The 19,216-nt window shown below is 35.0% G+C and overlaps 1 protein-coding gene across 3 annotated transcripts in view; it reads right to left on the bottom strand.

The window, feature by feature from the left end:
* The window catches only part of LOC306860871 (syntaxin-binding protein 4-like), a 56,872-nt gene extending 38,862 nt beyond the window's left edge, over positions 1 to 18,010 (bottom strand). Inside the window, exons 1-2 of one of the 3 annotated variants that reach the window (XM_079402856.1) lie at positions 17,769 to 18,010; positions 5,639 to 5,712 (exon numbers count right to left, since the gene is read on the bottom strand). In XM_079402856.1, coding sequence (XP_079258982.1) covers positions 5,639 to 5,712; positions 17,769 to 17,833 — 139 coding nt within the window. In that variant the 5' untranslated portion in view covers positions 17,834 to 18,010. Of the gene's footprint in view, positions 1 to 5,638; positions 5,713 to 8,394; positions 8,562 to 17,768 lie in introns of those variants that run through there. The other 2 variants (XM_079402857.1, XM_079402858.1) reach the window with 2 other exon arrangements.
* Between the last annotated feature and the right edge of the window lie 1,206 nt (positions 18,011 to 19,216).

The following is a 19,216-nucleotide window of genomic DNA, read 5'->3' as shown; positions in this document are numbered from 1 at the left end:
GTATTGGTATCGGATCGATACTAGACTGATAAGATCGATACTTTAGGTTAATTGTTTCTCCTATACACTTAATAACATTGCTTAATACATACAACAAAGTGTAGACATGTCTGTGGGTGTATATGCCTCTCTTTTCACATCTCGTGTGCTGCTCCTCCCCTGCTACACCGTGTTTGGTTGTCATGCCATCACGTGACTCAGCGGCAAACGGATACTTTTGGCTACAGTACAGAGAGATGGAACGGAACTCCGAGCTACAAAAGAAATGAAAAGGGGAGGAAGGAAATCCTTCACCTAGTGCATATTTATAGTCCTTTTTATACAGTATCACTGTAAGGTGTGTACTGAGTTTAGCTTTTTAAAATAATTTCTTAATGCATTAAGACACTTTAAATTTTCCTCATAACAGTTTTCTGAAAACTGAAAATGCTTAACATGTTGTTTAGCATGTATGCATATATATTCTGGGCTCAGCTGCTTGCAACATATTATATTTAATTAACAAGCTGTATACCGAATTTAGTCTTTATTTATTTATTTGGTCTTTATCACTCTTCCTCCATTAATTGCACCATATTAAATGTTTTTATATTGCAATTAGAGAAATTTTAATTCAGCGTGTTGCATTCATGTTCTGGGTTCATCTGCTTACCTGTACATACATAGTAGGCCTATATATTTTTATAAACCATACCGAATTTGGCCTTTTCATATCACAGCTTTTTATTGCAATAATAACAAATATTACAGTATGTATAAAACAAACAGAAAATACAGTACGTACATAACATACTAAAATCCTTTCAATAATAAACAAGTTATGGTTTAATACTTATTTTTCATATCAATGTCTTCATTCAATAAGCCACTTACGTTAAAACTTTTCTTTATAATGGTTTTCTATGGGAGGAAAATGCATAATGTGAAAACTTTAAGCGTTGCTTTCATATTCTGGGCACATCTCCTTACTTGTATATCTAGTTTGAAACATTAATAAGGTGTATACTGAGTTTTGTCTTTTAATATTACGTTCTTAATTTATTAAGCAACATTAATTATTATTAATAATTATTTGTATAACTCTTTTCTATGGGAGGAAAATATTGCCTGCAAAGTCCTATTAGAAAGGCAAATAATATCCATGTAGCTTTAAGGTGAATATAATATTAGTCATATCAACATTAGTATTGTTAATTTTTTTTAATTGTTGTTGATCATTTAAATTTATGTTTTTTTAATAGACAAGTATCGGAATCGGTATCGGCGATACTGGCCCTGTATTTACTCGGTATCGGATCGATACCAAAATTTGCAGTATCGCACACGCCTAGTGTTTGTACCCTGTGGAGTGCAGCACGCTGTGACTTATGTTGCTTCAAGCACATCATTCTGCACCCTGCATGTGCATAAGAGCTTTGTGCCGCTTTGTTTCAAGCGTTTCACATGATCAAAGTTTTGCACACAGAAAGACTATTAGAAGCCTTTCTTTTTCTCATGATTTCTATCTTATTTTCATGAATATATTTTGTAAGAATACAAATAGTTAACAGAATAAACTTGTCTAAATTGAATAATGTGCACCAAATAATTTTTTTCAAGTTATAGTTTTTGCTGCTAAATTACACAGGCAGCTAGTTTAATTTCATAGCTTATATATTTTTATTAAAATGTAGTTTTTCTCTGTAGTGAGGAAGTGAGTATTTAGTGGATTGCGTTTAACAAAGGGTTTAAAAAAAGAGTGACTATTAGCTCCACAAACACAGTATTGATATTTTGTAGTGGTGTAGAAAACAAATAGCACTGGTGTTGGATCTGTATTGGCCGATTCTTAGAATTTGGAGTACTCTATGTAATCTTACACTGCAAAATAATAACTAAAGAAAGATTAAAAGATAACATCATAATTAGTTACTGAACCCTTAAATTAATTACAATTATATAATGAAAGCCATAAAAAACAGATAATTAATCGTGATAATCGGCATAATCGCCAAAGCCCTACAACAGCCAATTTAATCGCAATAACCTGACTATTTTTAGACAATTAATCGTCTGCCAAATTTCATAACCGTGACAGCCCTAGCGGAAATACTGTTGATGAGAACCAAGAACAAAGCCATACGCGTGATTCGTAATGCTCAGGTGAAATACTACAGTAATACAAATATAAATCTGTGGAAGCATTTGATATCACGCATAAGGCGCTATGATTTCCGCAATGAATGAATGAATGAATGGCGGATAGCGCAATGCACTGTTTTGTTTACTACACACATACTAAAGCGCGGATGACGCTCGCAATGTTTTCATCTTCTGCCGTCTCACTATATGATGATATTAACACACGAATATCATCTCCAGCTGCTCTGAGAGTCATTTCATTAGTATTTTACAGTTTAATTTGAGAAAACTACCGTCATATCACATAATACACAGCAGCTGCAAGTTCCTCATGGTACCCCGTCAAAATAAAAGTTTAGATTAACGTTAAGAAACTGTCAAAATATAAGACTCAATGATACTACTACTAATAAATATTAATAAATCTTTATTTTTAAAGGAATAATCCCTTTTTTTTTTTCTTTTTTCTTTTTTTTTTTACAGTAAACCTCTGTTGTGCAGCACTTTGTTTGGCAAAAAATAAATTTTCATTTGATTAGAATAAATTAAATTAATGTTTTATGCCTTCATCTGATTACCAGAAAAATTAAGAAGAACATTTTATAGGGCCCAATTATACAAAAAAATAATAGGTTTAAAAGACAGGCCTGTGGTTCTTAATTTCTTTTTATTAATTCACCATTTGTAAACTGATGTTTACTGTTCATTTCTTATAAATATCCATAGCTTTTGTATTAAAACTATATTCACTGAATGTAATCCAAAAAATCAAGAATCGAATCGAGAGCTTACGAATCGGGACATCTGAATCGATACCCAGCCCTAGTCAGTAAACTCTCGGATTGCATCAAAATTATCTTAATTTGTGCTCTGAAAATTAACAAAGCTCTTACGGTTTTGGAACAACATGAGGGTGAGTAATCCCTTAAAGACCTAGAACATTTTTTGGGCACCTGACACGCCTGTACTTTTCTTTGTTTTTACAGACCTCTTCTAGCAGTCAGCATCAAGTGTCATATCATATAAACAGGAGAACTTGAAGGTTCAGTCTAGCTAATTTAAAGTCTGAATTGTCCCTTTGTTTTCTCTAAGAATTAACCAATTTCCAGAATTTTAAGAAAAACGCAAGCCATAATTGGGTGTTTTTTTACTGTGTACGCAAACAGAATCTCCTGAAGTTTGGATTTTTTTCTTTAAAAAGTTGTATCTGTGTGTTTTACATTTCCAAATAAAATTGTCTACATATAACATTCCCCAAGTAAGTTATAGCCATTTATTACAATATTGTTATAGGTGCTTTTCAGTGAAAAACAGGTAAACAATATAGATGTATCCAAAAAACACTTAGGGATAATAACAAAAATACAGTAAAAAAAATTACTTTTTTCCAGAAAAAAATTATTTTCAATGTGAGTATGAACAACAAAGTTGTGAAAAAATTGTCTTGTGCAACAAATACAAGCAGTGCAAATGATTCACAAACTACACACGAAATGGGTGAAAAATGTAGAGTGCAATAGAAAAAATAGTGCAAATGATCTTTATTAACTATATAAGTATTATTTACATAATAAAACAGCCAAATGGATCGATCCGCTGGCTGCACTCAGTGTCAGAATTGATTTTACCGGGACATCATTTGTTTTATGCCAAAGTGCTCTGTCCTGTGTTTTTCTGGGCTTTGTCAGAGTGCTCTCATGCAAATGTGTTATTTTGTGTTTGTTTTCATGCACGCACAACACACTTTACTTTCACTTTGCATTTGCTCAAAATCCCAAAGAAACACGCTAAACAACGGTTCAAAAGACCAAAACCTATATTTATTGGTTGAATATATGACAGGCAACAATCGTTTCTGTTTGACTCAGAGGGACGAAATGCATTGGTTTCTTCTGACGAATCAATGTTGTTAAAATGTGATGACGTAATCACGTAAGCTACGGAGCCTCTGAATATCCAAACAAGACAAATGTGATATCTCCGAAAAGAATCTCTACTTTACGACACTTTTTAAAGCATTCAGATAGGATTAGCAGTTCAAAAGTTATTAAACATTTAAGAACAATAGTTATTTTTAGCCACGGGCAGCTGTCTCTGTTTTTGAGGGTTAATGACAGAATTTTCATTTTTCAGTGAACTATCCCTTTAAGAACAAGATGAGTCCAGTACAACATAAACAAAAATACTGAGTTGAAGTTGTGGCAAAACAGAAGTAGCAACAGACCGCACCGCAGATATTTTGATTAAAAATTAGGTGGTAAAAAAAACATTTCAATGAAATAAGAAAACTGATAAACTTAGGGTTCATCTAAAACTATTATACTGAATAAACTCATTGATGTCAGTGTGAAATGATGGCTGATCCATTATGTGAGAGAGCAACTGCAAATCAATGTTGTCAGGTCATTAATTGTTGAAACAACAGGAAAGAGCTTTGACGCAACCAAAACATGAAAGCCTTTAATGAGATGAGCATCTTTCACACCCATACCTGTGTAAGATTCATTAGCAGGCAGTTCCGAGGCAGAATACATGTTAAAAAGACACTTCCCTTGATGGACAGTACAGATGCTTCAGATTCGCTTTACGGTTTAGTCACACTCATGGAATAATAAATATCCTTTGCTTCAGGCTTATCTGGTATTAATAGACAGACAATGTATTGGCACTAATTGAGTTTTGAGCTGGTATTGCATATTAATAGATTAACTTCAAGATAAATCTTCAGAGTTGGAAGCACTTTAATGAAAAGGACTGCAACCCGGTTATCCACAAAGTGTGTTCTTTAATAAACTCAAACTCCAAAAATGTCATATAACTCAAAAATAAATGCAAAGTAAGGACTGTGTCTAGTAAAAAACCCTTGAATGCTTATGACAGTGTCACACTTAAGTCTGTACATGATAGCACTGCAAATATGTATTGTAAAATATTTGATTTTTATTCAGAGCTCCACTTCCTGAGTCTGTATTCATGGAAATGTCTTCTAAAACAGAATCGTCTTGTAACACAATGGATTGTTGACTGTGCAAGTTGGGATATAAGAAGGACAGGTTAAAGGAGCTTAGAGCTGCCTTCAAATAATTTTTTTGATCTATTGTGAAGAGGGAGATCAGGCTGCGGAATAAATATAACAAAGACAGCACAAGACTTGAAAGATTGGAAAACAACCGTACCCTAAACCTATCCCATTGCTTCGCTCAGAGACTCTGCCATACACCTTATTTCACTTCCCCATGGCCATTAAAGATCAGAGACGCATGCTGTACAATAGGCCTCATTAAAATCGACGAAAAGATGTGCTGCTCCAAACCTATCTTATGTCTTGAATAATTCTTAGTAACCCTTCATTCTCAATCCGCAAGCAAAAGACAGCATTTATATAAAAAAAGTGATTTCTAAGGTAGTCCTCAAAGATTGAAGACAGAGTGTTCTCATAGAAGGTCTAATGGAATATTTGGTCAATTATACAAACACACAAATGTACAATGAAATTAATATGTTAAGACGCACTTACCTAATCCATTCTCACAGTCTGTAAACTCCATAGAATGCACTGCTCGATCTACTCCATACGGACCCATCAGTGTCCTGTGCAGAACGGAGAAAAAAAGCAGCATCCGTGTTAAAACTCGGAAAACTTAGTAACTTTGAACTTAGCAACATTGTGAGGCTTGTTAGATTCAGAGAAACCTTTTTATGTGAACCAAACTCTTGAAATTCTGTTACATTTTAAGCTGGTGATTCAATTCATATCTGAATATTGAAAAAAATATATACACTGAGTTTATGTGGGGGCGAATTTTCTGTACATACTGTGCCTGTGGACTGTTATTAGTATTCAAGAGATTCAAGATTCAAGATTCAAGAGTTTTATTTGTCACATACATAATTATACAGAGTATAACCAGCAGTGAAATGTAGGTCAGGTCCGCTCCAAGGACAGTGCAATTATGTAGAATACAAATATTAAGAAGAAGTACAAACATGAAATAAAAGATAAGATAAAATAAGATAAGATAGGATAAAAAATATAAATATAAATGTGCAGGTCAGTATGTTGTTGACAAATAGTAATGAGAGGAATGTGCAAAAAAATAATGTGCAAAAAGTTGTACAGGGTATTTGAATAGCAGCAATATGAGGTAGAGAAAAAATTATGAATAGCTTGTTGATATGGTGATATTACATGGTAGAGACACATTATGAATAGCTTGTTGATGGTGATATTACATGGGGTCAAGTGATATTATGACACAGAGTTAGAGTTTAGGAGCCTGATGGCCTGGGGGAAGAAGCTCCTCCTAAGTCTCTCAGTTTTTGCCATCAGGCTACGGAAGCGCTTACCAGATGGAAGCAAAGTGAATAGCTGGTTACCAGGGTGATTAGAGTCCTTGAAGATTTTAACAGCTCTACTTTTGCAGCGTTTGAGGTAGATGTCCTGCAGAGAGGGGAGAGCAGACCCTGAGATGCGCTCAGCTAAGCACACAACTCTCTGTAGTGCTTTGCAGTCCTGATTGGAGCTGTTTCCATACCACACTGAGATGCACTGAGTCAATACACTTTCTATGGCCCCTGAATAGAAAGTTTTCAGGATTGCTGGTGAGACCCTGAATTTCCTCAGCTGTCGCAGATGGTACAGTCTTTGCCTGGCTTTCTTAACCTGTGTTTGGATGTGTGTAGTCCAAGTCAGGTTCTCGGAGATGTTTACGCCGAGGTACTTGAAGCTACTCACCCTCTCCACAGGGGTCCCACTGATCATAAGAGGAGTGTAGGGCTGCTGCTGTCTCTTCCTAAAGTCCATGATCAGTTCTTTATCAAGACCAGTTCATTCCAGTGGGGATCAGTATAAATTATTTAGCATGAATGTCCTGCTTTGGACAGGCTCCTCTTTCTCATGAACTCAGAATCTGTGTGTGATTCTAATTTTTGAGAACAGTGATTATGTTTAATCTTTAAGCAAAATTAAGTAATTTATTAAAGAAACTCAACCCTTTGGCAGTGGAAACACTGTTTTCATGCAGTTAAAAGAGGAATGAATATTATGAGGGGTCTTTTTTAGTAGGCAATATATCAGGACACTGACATTCTTTGGTCATTTTGTTGTTAAGTGATTTACCAGTACTACACCAGGACGATTACATGCTTCCAGCCTTTCCTGCAGACTCACTGCAATGTCCTTGAAATTGTACTTCAGATTGTTTGAACCTTATGAGACTTCGTCTGAGGCTACAATAACAAGCTAAACATGCTTCACAAGAGTTACGTAACAGAGAGTGTACACTGTCCCAAGCACAGCGCCCTCTAAAACAGACATTTAAAATAGTAGGGGGAAATAAAAAATTATAAAAATCTTTTTAGGGCTGTTAAAGTTCCTGGCACACGTTGAACTATCAATGTGGGACTAATCAAGGTTATATTATTCTAATAAGAAAAACATATGGGTTTCTGAGAGGAGTTCATCAAATTCAAGAATATTTAAAAGCCTACTTGTTTTTTTGTTTTGTTTTTTGGTTTGCTCGCTGGAGAAGTTTTGTACAGTAAAAAGCACTATACAAATACATTTAAATTGTTAACATTAACATATGTTACCTTTATATGGATAGGCTATATAAAAGCCAATTATTTAATTTAGCAAAAATCATGTTGTCCTAAATATCATGAATTTAGTGCTCACATATGTTCTTTGTACATGAAAATATCCAGCTGCCTTTTTATTTTACAAAGTGGGTCCCTTGCAAATGGATCATCATTTTGGGTGGATTCTTGGTATCAAAAAGTTTAAAAACCTCTGATTTAAAACGCATAAAGCCTAGCAAAGTTTTATGAATTCCACGAGGTATGTATGAATGGAGTACGCACGAATACATTATAATCTCCAGGTGATCAGAGCACATTAATTGTACATCCTTTATAGTGTTGTGGATTCTTCAAAGCATAGCGGGCAAATGAAAACAAATAGGCTACGCACTTTCCCACGCTGCAACTACAGTCAATGCAATTGGTCTAAGAACCGTCGTTCAACACATTTTACTCACGTTTTCCATTCTCTCACCACTTACATTAGTAACACGCTTTGTTAGTGACACACCTGAGCACAGCCCAGGTACCACAAAGTGCCCAAAAGTCTCCAAAAACAGTGGTGAAGACGCGCCTTGTATCGACGCTTCTCTCAAGACCGCTCAAGCGCTTATTGTTTACTGGAGCTAATGAGCTGAATAAGCGAGTCGTAATGCAGCTCAACTACCACAATTACAAAACAAAGGTTTTTACCTGCTAATCATGACCGCTCCCTTATACATGACCGAAAACGTAGGCATTTTGAAGAGATTTCTGCGCATCCAGCGGCGTGTACCGTGTGCCCATTCCTCTCGTGATCAGCGCCTCGCGGAGGTCCGATACAGCGCGAGCCACATGATTCACTGCCACAGCCCTCTAATACAGATGATCCTAAACATCACCAACTTTGCCCACAGATTAAATCTTATGCAACAGAAATGAGGGGCAGTGTTTTTTATATAGATAGATTTTTTGACACTGTTTAACAATCCAAACTGGAAGCCAAATATTTTTTATTTTATTTATTTATTTAGTCATTTAGCAGACGCTTTTATCCAAAGCGACTTACAAATGAGGACATAAGAAGCAATCAAAACCAACAAAAGAGCAACAACGTGCAAGTGCTATTACAAGTCTTGGTTAGCCTAACACAGTACAGATAATTATTATTATTATTGTTATTTTTTAATAAAAAGACATAGATAAAATACAATTAGAATAGATAGTGCAGATGATAATATTTACGTTTATGAAAAGACTGTAAAGGCTTAAGGTGGTGTGATCTACAGTGTGTTGCTGACATTAAACTATTTCAATTCAAGGGGTCTTTCAAGGACATCAGGCTCAACTGCAGTATAAAATACTGTCTTTTGCATCAGATCAAACATGATATGGGAAATAAAACTTATAGCTAATCTCTTGAGTCTTCAAATTTGGAATTTGTTTACAAGACACAGGATCTACAAAACAAAATAATTTCACAGGAACACACATCCATGAAGCCCATGCACAGTCTAGTGAAGAAAATGAGATGCATCTACTTTTATTTAAGTGAGAAATATAATTTAATATGACTAAATCAACCTTACTACACTTGGTTACACCAACAAATGTCATTGGAAAAAGTCTAATCAGACAGTAGGGTAGAATGGGGGAAAACACCCCCCTTAAGGATTGTGCAATTTTTTTTCTGTGAAAAAAAGTTTAATGTGTTCAGAAAAGTTATCATTGTTTTAGTGAAAATTACATAAATTATAAATCAAGTATGAAAAATGAAAGAGTTTTCATGTTATTAGATTTTTAACAAAAATAAAATTTGTGCCAAGGGGGCGTTTTACCCCACCTATGGGGCAAACCGCCCCGATGGGTGGGGTAAAATGCCCCCCAGTCAAACAAAGCAATTTGCTTTAAACATTTACAGCAAAATCACAGTACAGGCAAAAAAATTGTTAGCTGATGCTAACTAGCTAGTGGACGCATCCTGGCCAGGATTTCTATATTGCCTAAAATATCTAGGATTTGGCTTTGTTTGCATGTGCAGACCGATCAGTGTATGACATCGGTTCGCTCTCGAGGTACTTTGAATCAAAGCAATATAGAAATCCTGGCCAGGACACGTCTGGGAAAAATGGCACTTATGGTCACCCTAGCTAACTTGAGGTAATTTTTTAAATATGAAGTCCAAATATTTTTATTCAACCAACTATTTAGAATACATTTGATGGAAAAACAAAGGACTGTTCAGAACAAAATAACTACAGTAATTGCCCATTGCCCCCTGGGGGCGTTTTACCCCACTGACTATGTTTGAGAAAAAAAATGATGTCATTCTGAAAATACAATTATATTTTTATTAAATAGCACGTACTCTCTATCTACAGGCCCTACTGTTCTCATATCATATATAACTGTGATGTTCTACAAAACAACAAGCTTTAAAACACTTTTTTCTTACTGCTGAAGATTAGATGATTTAGTGTGAAATCCGTTTTCTCTCCGGACCATCGCCAGTGTAAGCTTCATGGTGAAAACTTCTACATCACTCTCGTCAATGTAGTCCATAGTTACAATAAAAATGTATCTTGACAATATCTTGTGGTTATTTTGGTTAAAACAGTAGGGGGGTGTTTTACCCCATGGGGGCGTTTTCCCCCACTCTAGCCTTTAGCATATTTTTCTTTTTGCAGTAGGCTACTGAAGGATGGTTGTGATTTCTTAAATTCCTGATGATGGAATCACATCGCCACTGTAGCCATTTCACTGTAGTCATGAAAAAATGGAAAAACAGGAAACACTATTGCTTTGGGGAGAAAACAACATTTGTGCAAAAGCAGAAAACTAAATCCTTGTCAACTCAGAAAGACATTTAATTTCTCGACTGTTTCCATTTTTAGCCAGTGTTATTGTCTATGGTCATCCCATTCAAAGCTAGAGTGCTTTCCTCTCGCACAGCAATCAGATTTATACACAAGTGCTTGAGGTAAAATTACACAATATCTGGATTACACTGTCCAAATTTACTCAGGTGTTTGTATTCTTACAATATCATGTGTAATTTTTTCAAGTCTTTATGTTTAGTGGGCTTCTTTGAAATGACTAACTGCATTCATAATGCAATGAAGTTACTACCTGTTAAAAGAGATTATTGTCATTTAGTGCTCTACAAACAGTGCTGCTTGCGCCCTAGTTAGAGTCAGACTGACACTTTCCCAAATGGATTGTCACTGTGTAACTCCTCAACGTCATTTACCTCGACACATGTCCTGTGACTCAGAGACCACTTTTTACCAGCAACTTGAGCTATAGTCTAAAACAAGTCGCACAAGGTTGTACCAAAAGCCACTAAATTACCAATGTTGTAAATAGTTACAAAGGAAAAACTGGCAACCACACACTACCAGACTTCAAAACTGTTCCAGACTTCAAAACTGTTCCAATCACAACAAACTCACTCAGAAAAGTGTGCCTTGTTGTTAGGAGATGCGTGACAAATGAAAACAATATGTGTTCTAAAATCAGCTGAAAATATCAAACGTTTGATCTCCTCCAACCAGATGGGATCATAATCTGAAGCTAAATAATTGAGACTGTGACCATCATGCACTATGCAAATTACTATAAAATCTGTCAACTCAAATCTGCAGACTGACTTTTGCTGACTAGCAACTTCTCCAGACTCTAAATCGGGGGAAATCATGGCAAAAGTCATGTAGTGTATTCAAGCCTTTAGAAGTGTGCTTTAGTTTTTTATGCCTGTTGTTTGTGATGTAGTTAACAGAATGCTACATCTTGGATAATGTTAACAGGCAAAGTGAAGAAAATTTCATCAGATGTCTTAGTTTACAATATAAATAATGTATCTACTACTGTACACAATCTGTCAAGTCTCTGTGATAGTCCGTGATAGTGACCGGATCAAGCCTTTCTTGTGCCAAATTCGCAGGCTGTAATGATGCAATTTGAGGATTAGCTTTTACACACCTGGCCATGATAAGCTTTATTTTCAAAATTATCCCACTAAACTACACTGACTTAAAGCATTCTGTCTGGCTTGCCTTAAATTTCTCCTGTAAATCCTCTCATGAGGTTAATATGTCAAGTGTGATTTGCACATTCACATATCAAGCCATGACTAATCTGCTAGGACAACCTGTCAATCAACCACGTGCAGGGCCAGGTCATAGTCCCACGAAACCCTTGGCCCCCAAACTCAACCGCCCCTCTTCACAGACACCTCATCCTAAAAAATGTGTTTTGGTAGACTGAAATACAACGAATATTAAAAATTAAAAATAGCATTCCAGTGTACTCCTGAAGTATTTTTAAAAACATTGTACTGTGAGGGATTTTTATTTTTTAAATATGAACTCATGTCGTTCAAAAACTGACTTGCGTTCTTTAAAAAAAAAAAAAGCTTTAGTGTAAGTTCTGTCAGGAAGACTCCAATGCCACGTCATTCATTCATAGTAACAGGTCTGGCCAATCACTGCTTAACAACTGGAGTATATAAGCAATGAGCTCTTCCTTTTATTTTTCGCAGTTGATGATGCTGACATCCTCCTCCATCCTCCCCACCACCACCAGGTTGGGCCTGTCCATCTTCAGGCAGGATCAGCCAAATCTGTATCCCCAGGATTTGGACAAAGGATAGGGCCTACGCCAAAGAACTTTTATACGACTATACATTAATTATTGTAACTCACCACCATCTGTAACACTTCACAGAATAAATACCATGTAAACCATGTAAAATTCTCTCTGAGTCTTTCTGATAGAACTAAAAAGAAGAGAAATGTCTTTTGTTTGTAACTATCCCTTTAAAAATCTTGGGATTGCATTAGCCACATTCCTTATTATAGGTATTTAACCAACAACCCATTTAAAAAAACACTTCAGGACGAAAGAATCAGAAGTTCAAAAATGCTAACTCATTTTTGGGTTTTAGGCAAAGCAGTTGACATCTGTGATATGAATTTTGTATCTTCAGTCTGTTCATACCGATCAGAACTTGTAGGGACTGTAAACAATACTGGTATTATCCATTGTGCAATGCGCACATATATGGATGGGTGAAATTTAACAAACAAGTAGCATGAAAATCATATACTTGTTTTAGACTTACATGATGATGGTTTGTGTTGAAATCTTTGACAAATTTATAACTATGTAAACACGTAAGTTATTAAAATAATGTAAATTTTGTAGAAATTAATTGACTTTTTGATTTAACCTGTTAGGTTCAATGCTTTTAAAAAATACAAATTTGCGAACTAGTCTCCCAAATAGTATGAAAACCGCATGTTTAATCATTTTAATAATATATCTGCTATCTTTGCTCTTTGGCATTCATTTCTATACAACTGCTTTTGAGCCAATCACCTGAGCTATAAATGTCATATGACTAATTATGCTGGAGGGGAACTGATGTCATGACAACACTGATTGACTAATGGCATCACAAGAACACACACACTCTCAAAATCCTGAGCTGTGAACTGAAAGACATCAGACAGGGAAAAATATAATTCAATTTTACACTTAAGACCCCTCAAAAAAAAAAGACATAGCCTACATAATATAAACATGGTGCTAGCAAAAAATAAATAAATAGTCAGAATGCATGCCTACTTCTGAATTAATTAGAAACGTTACCAATTTCTCATACACGCAAGTAAATAAATAAATAAATATTCTTTGAATTTATACATAGCTTTGCTAATCATTTTAAATAGCAGTCTTTATTTTAGATTTTAGTTATTCAATTTGAATTGTTTAAATTATAAATTATTATTTAGTTCCGAGAAGAAAAATTTGTTCTAGCAAAGTTTAAACAACAAATTATATATTTAATAAGACATTTTAGACAACCTGAGAACACAGAAAAGGCAAGTCATGTCAACCACTCAAAAATATGTATGTAAATTTTTTTTAAATATATATGTAAAAATATGTATATGTCTCTGACTGCGAATACATGCACACACCTAAACACAAGCTAAACTAGCATGGACCACAATACACGCATGCATAATATCCCTTTTCCTTCCAGCAGCCATGGCAACTACCCATTGCATCAGAACTTTAATCACCAAATCTGCACAGTGGTTTGTTATCAGATTATCGGTTAATCCAGTCCACATTGAGAAATCATAACAGCGGAGAGGTGGAGACGCACTATGTCAGTTTTTGGCCAGTCCCACTTCTTGCTTTTCATCAAGGCAAAGCTCAGTAAACGTGCCACCCATTGCAGTAATGAAGAATGGGAAATGAGGGTGGCAGCTTTACTCAGGAGCCAAGTTTCCATGCTGGACCACCGAGTGTGGTGAAATGGGTTAATCTGAAACAGGCCAGTCTGACCTGTTTACTAACTGCTGCATTCTGGGCCCATGACTGCCCTCCGTAGGTAACAAACAGAAACACATCCCAGGAAATGTCACAACATATCATCCACTTTTAATCATGCTTGATGCTCTCAGCATAAAACAACACTGAATGGGATGAACAATCATGAAGGGATTGTTGGAATTGTTTTTCTCTTATCGCAGATGGACTGAGATTGCAATTTAATGAGACAATTTTGGTCCAACAAGTCTATTAATGGTCTAATTTTTGCTGAAAGCAGAAAAATATTTTGATCTGACAAAAATACAACTTCTTTAATGACAATAGAGGTGTATGAACTGTGAATATTATATATATATATATATATATATATATATATATATATATATATATATATATATATATATATATATATATATATTAAACACTAACACTAAATCTTTGTTCTACTGGCAGGTAGATGTAATGTAAAAACAAGCCTGTTTTTTAATGAATCTCTAACAACTATGTAGCAAAAAGCAGAGAAATCAATGAATCTCAACAAAGCTGACACAACAAACCAGTTAACAAGACCTCATTATTAGGCAATGCCGAGACTAACAAGGCTGATAAAAAAATAAATAAATAAACAAATCAGCCAAGTCAGCAATAAAAGTGATGTTGATTCATTGATAATGACTACTACTAAAATCAATAAAAATGCCCCATGCAGATAGATTGTTACAGTATAAAGCCAACATCTTAAAAACATGTCATTTTGTGCTGACGGTGTCTGTTCTATAATCCAGAGAAAAAAGGTTGCATTCAACACAAATGTTACTTTTGATTCTACTCATTAGCTGTGTAGCAGGCACATAGTGTGCTATACACTATAACGTATTTTTTTATTTTTTTTACAAATTACTGGAGTACATTTCACAAGAATATACTAAAGTTTTTGACTTAAAATTTCATTTTCATTTTTTATTTTATTCTTTTAATTATTTGTGAAATTTACAAGTAATTTCTGAGCAAAAATTGTTTCAAATAAAATAATTTTTCGGTGTATAATGCTGTTGAGTATTTAATCCACAAATATTCACATAACAGTCACAGACTCATGCAATCACACACACACAAAAACTGAAGCTTCATGGTAGAGCAGGGCTGTCCAAACTCGGTCCTTAAGGGTCACTGTCCTGCAGAGTTTACCTCCAACTTGCCTCAACACACCTGCCTGGAGGTTTCTAGTATGCCTATTAAGACCTTGATTAGCTGCTTCAGGTGTGTTTAACTGCGTTTGGGGCTAAACTCTCCAGGAGCAAGACTGGATTGGACACCCCTGTGGAAGAAGGAGCCCTTTCTTGAAAAACTTTATACAGGTCCAAAACTTTTACACTAGGTATGAGTTTCATTCTGCAAAAACTGGACAAAATACAAACCGGAAGCATGATGTTGTACACAGCTAATCCTCTCCTGTGGTTGGTTTATATTTGTTTCAAAACAGAAAGTCAAAGTCAATAATTTTCCAAGTGCAACATCAGCAATGAACACGATGCCCTGTTTGTGAAACACCATATGCACTGATTAAAGGTAAAACCATTGGTAAATAAAGTCACTATTTGTCAAGTCACTATTAAAAATGTTAATTTGTTATGCTATTTGTGGCACAAGCATCACAGGTGTGTGAGGATGAGATGAATGACTACAGCGTCAATCAAACAGTATCTTTAAGCGATTAAGTTAATTTTGTATTATTTGAGCACAGCGCTCAAAATGCTGAGATACAGACACTGTCTCCATGATCATGATCAATGATTTACACACAAGTTTTTATTGTGTTACTCCTACACATATTCTCATGCAATATACACGTTTCCTTAGTTTTCTATTTTTGCATAGAATAAATAACATTAGAGTTATTGATATTAATGTGTTAAAATGATAATGAAGGTAATAAAAAGTGACAATTCTTCAAAATTATGAAGTTGAAGTACAAATTAAATGTCCAATTAAACAACATTAAAGGACTAAAAAATGGCATTTTGAGGCAAACTGGAACCAGATTTAAACATGAAAAGACAGATTTAATTGTACAAGACATTGCAGAGCATTATAATATCATGCAGCTTTTATTATATTTTAAAGATGTTATAATGTTACATTTTTAAATAATTGATTTTTTTCCCTTCAAAAACAACCTGCTTTTTTATTAAAGTCTGTTCAGCACATCTCTACAGACCTCACAGTGCTCACAGTACTGTTAAAGAAGTTTGGTTTTGTCTAGACACGTGCATTTGTATAAACTAAATATCCACCGTTCCGGTGACCTGCTGTGATGTTTAGACTGTCTCTTCAGGTCATGGACAGCATCACTTCTCTAAGTCTCCTACTCTTCGCAATAGTCTATTCAAGTCCCAGTCACCAAACTCTAAATTTAGCACGTCACTGGGCAGAATCATTCTCAGGTACACACACTGTTAGCTATTCCTATCTTTTAATATAAATGTGCCATGAGTAAAATATTCAAAAATGCTCACAGAAATGCATATGAATTTGAAGGCTGCTGGCAACCGTAAGCTGTGTTAAAAACTCTTCACCTTAAATGTACACCTTATCTACATTTGAGTAATGCCTTTAGATGTAAACAAACAAAAAATATCTTTGTCATACTGTACTTAAAATTAGGATTTTAAAACATGGGGGGGGGGGGGTGCTTAGGCATCCACAGAAATTTTGAGAGAGAAAAGAAAATTAGGGTTGTCAAAGTTATTTTGTTAACTTAAGATTTTGATGAAACTTGTTTAATACATTAGCAGAATGTATTGTTTGTGCTTTTGAAATCATTAGGTTAAATCACTATAAACTGATTTATTCATATAACAGCCTCAATTTTTAATACTAAGTATTTGAAAACACATCTTTTTCAAAGGTTTAAACATTTTACATTAATAAAATATGCAAAGTAAATATCCTTGTAAATATTTCTTTAATATAGGCTAGTGACAATTAAAATACCGACAACATAAGTTATTTACAACAATTATTTACTTTTGGAAAACAATAACTGTCTTTTTTCATGTGTATTGTACTGGTTTGTATTGTGTGTGTTTCTTGCTAATAGAGCTTGAGTTTGGAAATAAAGTTGAATGAATAATATTGACTATATTATATCAGGCTTAATACTTGAGTTTTCAGTACATGGAAGTCTTTATGAAAATATAATTAGGCTATGCCTTTACATAGGCGGGGGAATCATCATATTTGGGGTTCTTGCAATCAAAAATCCCTTTAGCTTGCAAAAAACCAAGCACCATAAAGATACGTTTAACTTCATCTATATAAGCTACTGTACGTATAGGCTCTTTATAAACACAAAATGACAAAGGTTTCGTTTTTTTCCCCTCTCTCTTTTTCTTTTTTGGTCACTTGTACTTTTTGCTTGAATAACTAAACAGGCTTTTATTGCGTGCGAACTTGACGTCTCATTTTTGAAGCAACTCTTTCTTTCATTTATCTTCCTCAAAAATTGCCAATGCCACAAAAAATCAGACAATGTGAAAAAGCTCACGGATATCTGTTCTCTGTGGAATAGTTATGTGAACACTACTGTATGCTTTTCATTATTAACGCTGATCTTCACTTGTTACATTTACAGTTTGAGACTTTATATGAATATTACAGGTTGCAGTACATTTAATGCCTGAAATGACAAAGAAAAATAAACAGACGGCATGCACAACTCTACAAGCATATTCAGTTCTTACCAGTAAATGAGCGAAAGTCCATCAAAACGCTCGAGCTCTCTTCCCCGGGGGTTCAGATAGGACATTGCATCCAACAGAAACGTTAAGATTAAAAATAGTTCTGCTCAGGAAACAGAATTAAATGCTGTCTCCAAATATTACCATCAGACACATCACCGCGATTTCATGTCATGCTCGTGGTTCGCAGCCTCGCTCAAGAGTCAGCGTTCAATCAGCATTAAATCAATGATACAACAACTGCCAGGCGAGAGAGAGAGAGACTCAACTATGCCAGTTTCTAATCTGTAAGACACGTGGTTTTCATGCTGACTTGGCCGTCTGTTAAACAAAATCTACATCTTGTCGACAGCCCTCTGGTCACATTACTTTGACTTTTCCTAGGTACCAGGTAAAGTCAACGTCTGTAGCCTATATACTGAGATGTGTGCGCATCAGATTCACTGATTGCCTCTCAAAAACTATTCTAGAGAGCATTTGACGGCATCATATATAGGCTTGTTGTTGAGATAGGTAACTAAAATTTGAGGCATGGATAAATATACAGAGACAATTATAGTTTGTATAGCTAAGTGTGCAGTCAGACTGAGGTGAGGCCATATGACCGTTCAGCTTCAGGTAACAGATTAATAGCAGTGTTGGGGGTAACGCATTACGAGTAACGCGAGTTATGTAATCAGATTACTTTTTTCAAGTAACTAGTAAAGTAACGCATTACTTTTTAATTTACAAGAAAATATCTGAGTTACTTTTTCAAAAAAGTAACGCTAGTTACTTTTTTCCCATTTATTGACTGACAGCTCTGGTGTCCCCATATTGGGAGAAATCGGAAGTACAGAGGCGTTGTGTGCGCATGTGTGAACATGATGTTACCGTAGTTCTATATTAAATGTGAATGTGCATTAATTCATCTCACTGATTTAGTATTCATCAACATTAATTAAACTGTAAAATATGACGCAAACCTGCAATAATTAAATATGTTAAATAACACAAATGTATCTAATCCCATTTTATTAACCAATGTCTTTGCTGCTGACCTTTGATGATCCAGTTCAACCGTACTAATTTGACTTTAGATAAACTAACAATTGTGCTTCATTGTTTTTTATTGCTGAAGAGTGTTGAACCTTCTTCTCTTGCGTTCTACTTTACAGACGTGAATTTACTTTTCCTTCAGCCTGAGGTTTATTAATAGATCTATAAATAGAACTTCTTATATTAAAAACAAACAATCAAGCCCTGCTCATATTTAAAAAGTAACGTAAAAGTAACGCAACACACTACTTTCCATAAAAAGTAACTAAGTAACGTAATTAGTTACTTTTTTAGGGAGTAACGCAATATTGTAATGCATTACTTTTAAAAGTAACTTTCCCCAACACTGATTAATAGTACGGCTTTTGACCTGTCCTTAAAGATCTGCTGCACTGCAGCCAAAACACCAGGGG

Source organism: Barbus barbus (assembly GCF_936440315.1).
Source record: "Barbus barbus genome assembly, chromosome: 4".
NCBI classification, from domain to species: Eukaryota; Metazoa; Chordata; class Actinopteri; order Cypriniformes; family Cyprinidae; genus Barbus; species Barbus barbus.
This window is presented reverse-complemented; position numbering and strand designations above follow the sequence as displayed.